The sequence below is a fragment of the Lissotriton vulgaris genome, chromosome 8 (assembly GCF_964263255.1).
Source record: "Lissotriton vulgaris chromosome 8, aLisVul1.2, whole genome shotgun sequence".
In the NCBI taxonomy this organism is placed as follows: domain Eukaryota; kingdom Metazoa; phylum Chordata; class Amphibia; order Caudata; family Salamandridae; genus Lissotriton; species Lissotriton vulgaris.
In genome coordinates this window covers 53,475,677-53,481,676 of record NC_141696.1, presented here as the reverse complement: position 1 = coordinate 53,481,676, position 6,000 = coordinate 53,475,677, and the positions used below count along the sequence as shown (strand labels likewise).

At 42.9% G+C, this 6,000-nt stretch overlaps 1 protein-coding gene across 1 annotated transcript in view; it reads right to left on the bottom strand.

The window, feature by feature from the left end:
• Window positions 1-1,990: 1,990 nt before the first annotated feature.
• The window catches only part of TPP1 (tripeptidyl peptidase 1), a 124,124-nt gene continuing 120,114 nt past the window's right edge, over window positions 1,991-6,000 (bottom strand). Inside the window, exon 13 of the mRNA XM_086933686.1 lies at window positions 1,991-3,592. Within this exon, the coding sequence (XP_086789812.1) occupies window positions 3,452-3,592 (141 nt within the window). The 3' untranslated portion in view covers window positions 1,991-3,451. The remainder of the gene's footprint in view (window positions 3,593-6,000) is intronic.

Genomic DNA, 6,000 nt, shown 5'->3' with positions numbered 1-6,000 from the left:
ACTATCAGTGCCAGGTCTGCAGCCAGAGAGGATCACACGTTGCAGCTTTTTTGAGAAAAAGACACCACGGCAGAGCACGAAAAGCGGCCAGTCAAATGGAAGTGGGATGAGCTCAATAGTAGACCCTTGGTCTTGAGACACTGGCACATTTTCCTGGTTCATTTTCATTTGGGTGCATTTTATGCAGTCTGAGGTTCAAATTGATCAACAAAGACATACAAGGCAAGGTATATTCATTTTCGAAAACGACAAGGGAAAATGTGTCTTTTGTTTTAACAGAAAAAAGGGCCTTTCATCACGTCACATACAGCTGCCGACATGGGGAACGCTGGAGGCGTAAACCTTGTGTAAGGCACATGGGCAGGTTGTACAGTAAAGCAGCATCAATGGTTGCACCCAGGCCACCGAAACAGAAGACCAACCTGATGGGAGGGTCAGACAGGCAGATGAGGGGGCCACAAAGTGGCGCTGGACATCATATCCAAGAGGAAGTTGCTTGACCGCCTCTACACGTACTGTTATTATCTCCAAAGAGGAAAGAAACAGTTCATACTAGAGATGGTACAGAGAGGCGGCGACAGAAGGATGCATTTGCTGGTTGAATAGCCTCCAGGCAGCAACGTTAGTCCCTAATCCGTAGCACCAGGTTTCTTCCCTGCAGGAAGTCCTGGCAACTTTCTACTTTGGTTCAGCCGGGCAGATCTCTTGGTAGAATGATGATCTCCAGGTGGTGGTGCCTGCGTCACTGCTGCTACGGGTCGGCAGAAGCACCATACAAATGTGTCGAAAAGGGAGAACATTTCTAACATTTGTTTTCAAACTAATAGCCATATACACCAGGCTGGGCTGTTACAAGGGCTTTGTCCACATCCAGTAGACCGTGTCCTCAAGTCGTTGCAGCAGCTCATTTACGAAGCGATGTCACCAGCCTGAAGTTCAGAAGATAGAAAAGATCTTCCAGGGGCTTTGACATCCAGGAGGTGGTGTGGTTATGTCGTTGCTACTGCAGGTGTAGGAACCATCTCACTCTACGCAAAGTTCAGAAGATGAAGTAGGACTTCCAGGGGCTTTAACATGATCTATGACCTGGTGCCCCCAAGTCAGTCTCTATAAAACTTGGCACTAAGGCAGCTGGGCCCTGGGCAGAAGACTCCTACCATGGGCTTTAATAACCACTTTCTTAGGATAAGGAAGAGACTTTGCTCCCCTGTTGGGATACATTTTACCGAAGTCACCTCAGTTTCATGTTGAAAGAACACAAATAAGGAAATGACCCTCGACCCAGGAGTTCATGGTATTCAGTTCTACCAGCATTGGCTCCAGATTGCTCCTAGTGGAATATAGCTTGTAGAAGGGAGGTTGTGAGTAGAGGTCTGTATAGAGTGAAGCTCTGAGGGGTACCATGAGGTGGCTGACTGAAGTTGAACTGCAGGTAGTTATTAGAGGTCTAAATGTTTTCAACACTGCGGCTGCCTGGTCTGTAGTCTGCTGCTGGGTTTGTGAATAAGGATGGGGAGGCTGGAGTGGAGGTGCCCCGCACTCCCCAGGGCAGGGCATGGCTCAGCTATAGAGCTCATACCACCTTCCTAAAGCACTGGGTCTGCATCTCAGGAGAAGGTTAGTTCCAGAGCAGTGAACCGTGCACAGAGGACCCCCCTCGCTGGGTCGCCGCCTCATATATGGATCAGGAGGTAAACACCCAGATGTGTCTTTCTGATGCCAATGACTGTCTGACCCTGGATGATTCACAATGATGCCCTCTCCTCCAGGGGTTCAGGGGTCAATTAAGGGTCACGCCACTCTGCTAATCTTTCTTGCAGTGGTCAAATAAGGGTCACAACACCCTGCCAATTTTTCTTCCTGGTGATAAAGGTATTAGTGAGGTAGTCCCTACTCCTGTAACTAGCAGCTGCAAAGCATATAACAGCCCTGCTGTCTTCCTATACAGAGATAGGTAATGACTACATGTTTTATATTCACTGAACAAATATTGTGAACAACATGTTTTATGGCTGATTTTTCTTTTCTGGTCTTATTTTGAGAGGTAGAAATTTTCTTTATGAGTGTGAATTTAATTTAGAGATTCTAGGTTGAGCTGTAAAATCAAAAACTGAGAGAACCAAAATCTCAGAAACCAAAGTGAGAAACTAAAATCTAAAATTCTGATGCAGTCTATATATATATATGGCTATTAGTTTGAAACTAAAAATTCAAAATGTTGTCCCTTTTAGACACATTTGTTTCTTTCCAAGATCTCACTCTTGTTATAACGCACTTCAACAATACCTCAACTCACAAACCCATCACCGTTACATAATTTACCCACAACCTCTAAGCCCTAAACATAACCTAATCATTTATTTATTCCTACCCTTGGAACAATGCCTAATATCACTAATCCCAACTTCCTAAATAGGGATGGTTTTCGAGGGAATGGCCGTATACGCCAGGCAGCTACTTTAAATTTCACCAAGTGTAGATCTTTTAAAACGGGTGTTATAAGGCCGAACTTCTTCAAGCACCCAACCTTGCTGTAGAGTCAGCGATTGCTTTCCATGAGGCTAAGGCAGCAGTGGAAAGCCAGAGAGCAAGGCATTTCCCGAGTCCAGTCACAAGATCACCAGGGCATGAGGCGCATATTTCAGTTGTGGTTGGGTGAAAAAGGTCTGGGTTTTGCTTGGGGAGTGGAGGAAAACAATTGCTGATCAAGTGATATACAGAAGAGAGAACATAGTGTTGACCCACTTTAAATGTATTTCCAGTTACCGGATTGGGGTGAAGCCTTTGTTCGTCAAGATGGACTATAATGCTGGCTCAAAATCGATTTGATATCTTGGGGATATAAGGAATTTGTTTTTCTGTGGGTCCAACATCAATAGATTGTCCAAAGTGGAGTTCTGCTGTGGAAACATATTGTGATACCCAGTTGACTTAATGGCACTAGTGGAGAAGGTTGAAGGCTTATTTCTGTTGTACTCTGTCGCCGTTAACAGTCTGGAAGGGTTGGGTGCGTTTTCAGGTTTTCTGATGCCTACTTCTGCATTCGGCTTTCAGACGTGTTAGATTCCTTTCGTTTGCTCTTTTGCAGATCTGAGTAAAGTAAGTTACAATATACCAATCAGTTTAAGGCAGATGTACAGCTTGTATTCAGGTTAATAAAGTGTCCAAATAAAGGTGGACGCAATGCTTGCGTGTGTTATTCAGAGGATGGTAAGAAAAGGCGGAGTCAAAGATTATCAGGAGTTAGAGGACTTTGGTAACTGGTGAAGATGCTGGACCTAGTTAGGTCGATTAATTTTGATTTTTTTAGACATCTCAAGCAGCAGGCTTTGTAGGGACGTCACATGATCAATGCGGTCCAAAGTGGAGAATTTTGCTGGTACGCTTCCGCTATTAGTAATTTCCAGCAGACGCCTTGAAGCACGTAGAAGAGTTTCTCTTGTTCTGGAGCCTATTTGGGCAGAAGGGCTTTCAATAGTTCTGGAAAGTTTGGGGTTCCCCAGCCAGACACAGGGTCCCAGGAGGGGGAGGCGCAGAACCCCTGACCCTCTACTTTGTCATCCAAGCAGGAGAGGTGGCAACCTTCAGTGACCTGAAAACAGAAAGACTCTGGTCAGTGCACGCAGCTCAACAGCGCCAAGTGGGACCACTTGGCAATTTACATGAAGACGCATCACATGTTGCAACAGTAAATGGGGTCATTCCTGGTCCCCAAAAATACCCAAACTCCCCTCGGTGTACTAGGGAAAGACAATTTAATCAACCTTTAGCATTATTTATGGATTCCACCATTGATTATAAATACCTGGGAAAAAGTAATGCAGATAAACATGAAAGCAAGTCAACAAAGAAACAAGTTATTCCCAATCCATATAATGTTCAAATAAAAAAAATGAGGAAAATGATTTTTTTTTTTAATGCAGGTACTTGCAGGAACTTATGTGACATTATGTTTATTTTTCCCATGGCACTCATAATCACTCAAATCTTGGCGCTAAAACTCTAGCAGTTCTGGTGTGGAGTACACTTCCCAAGAAGTGCGGTTTTAAATTAAAGTTAGACACCAGGATATATATTTTGTGGGCAAAGCAGACATGTTCTTCTGCAGGATTCTTTGATTCACCAGGGTTGATGAGAGGAGAGCAGTGACGCGAATGCTTGATCAAATGTGTGGAGCCCCAGAATCAGAGCTGCAGGGGTCTGTACTAGCTATAGGCACTCATTCGCTGTGGCACACACTGCCAGGGTAAATGCATTCACCGTAGTCTATCGACAACCGAATGAGTACATACGGTGGAAGCATCTCATAGCAGTACCTGGACAGTAAACATCAACACCTCTGTTTTAGAAAAACTACTTTTAAAGTTTCATCAGATGATGACTTGGTGTCCGCTTAGGACTTCACCCACTCAAGGTAAATGGTGCCCAGCAGCATCGAGTGTTCATCATCCACATGTCTGTTTTCAAAACAGCACTGGTGACCAGAGCTTCAAGCTGAGCACCTTTGCTCATCCATAAAAGTCATAAAGCGTCCAAGACACAAGCCTGGAAGTCAAACGCTTCAACACCTTGCGCTGTATTTAAATTAGGACTTCCGAACTGGAGTCTCTGAAGTATTTTCAATATCTCCTATAACCCACTACGAATGCCCAGTCGGGGGACCCCTACAGGTCCCACTGGCTGCTTGGCCTTGTAGCTCTCCTAACATGTAATTGTTTTTGTTCATTAAGTCATTCACTCCCATGATATAAGGCATGGAAGTATGCAGATTTCCAAAAATGTGGAATGGCTCCCAATGTTTTAGGAATGGAATTTTATGACTTCCATTTCAAACAGGTAAAGTGCAGCTCTGGTGACTTTTGATATTACAAATAATCTGTCTTTGTTGTTTATTTGCGAGTCGCAACATTCAGAAGCCAATTCAGACAACGCATCTGTGTCCACATTGCACATCATTCTGGCTCTTTGGGGTGCTGAAGCTGGTTCTTGGAAGAGATATGAAAACAATGAAGGCTTGGGTCCTGTACTCCCCAGATTGGACCACCCAAGTATTGAGATCACAGAAAGGTGTCAAGGGAGGTTTATTTTAAATATTTGCGATAAACCTGAGACCACTAATTCTGAGGTTTTTGAGCATTTATTCTGCTTAGTTTTGATAATTCAAAAAGACATTCATAAATCAATTGGGCATGTCTTTTAAAAGGAAACACAACATTAGTAAATTACACAATTGCAACACATTTGTATGCATGATTTATAACAATTTCTTTTGTGAGACAATATATACAACACATATATATTACCAAACATTATTTGTGACAAAAATATATACAGTAAATCAATGATCACAAGACAAACATCGATAAATTATGTGTGCCAGCCTGAAATTAAACCAGTCCAGGCTGGCACACATACTTTATCAATGTTGGTCTTGTGATCATTGGTTTGCTGTATATATTTTTGTCACAAATAAAGTTTTATTATTATAAATGTGTTGTATATATTGTCTCACAAAAGAAATGGTTTTAAATCACGCAAACAAATGTGTTGCAGCTGTGTAATTTACTAATGTTGTGTTTCCTTTTAAAAGACATGCCCAAATTATTTATGAATGTCTTTTTGAATTATCAAAACTAAGCAGAATAAATGCTCAAAAACCTCAGTATTAGTGGTCTCCGGTTTATCGCGAATATTTAAAATAAACCTCCCTTGACACTTTTCTGTGATCTCAATGGAAGAGATATGAGGCATGATAGACATGGCAAGACTCTGGTTGTTTCGCTTACATTGTGAATCCAGGTTTTAAAATGCTGCTGCACTTATGAGGCTTTTAATATGAAGCCTCGCTTCCTAGAGTCTAAATGCAGCAATCTCTACCCAGAGTTCAAGTACCTCATGTTCTCCTCCCTTTACTGCCTGTGCCCACTCGCCACAAAAAATAGATCTGGTTTCCGCTCAATCGATAGGACAGCTGCAGCCATCAGCTCGATCAGAGGCCTG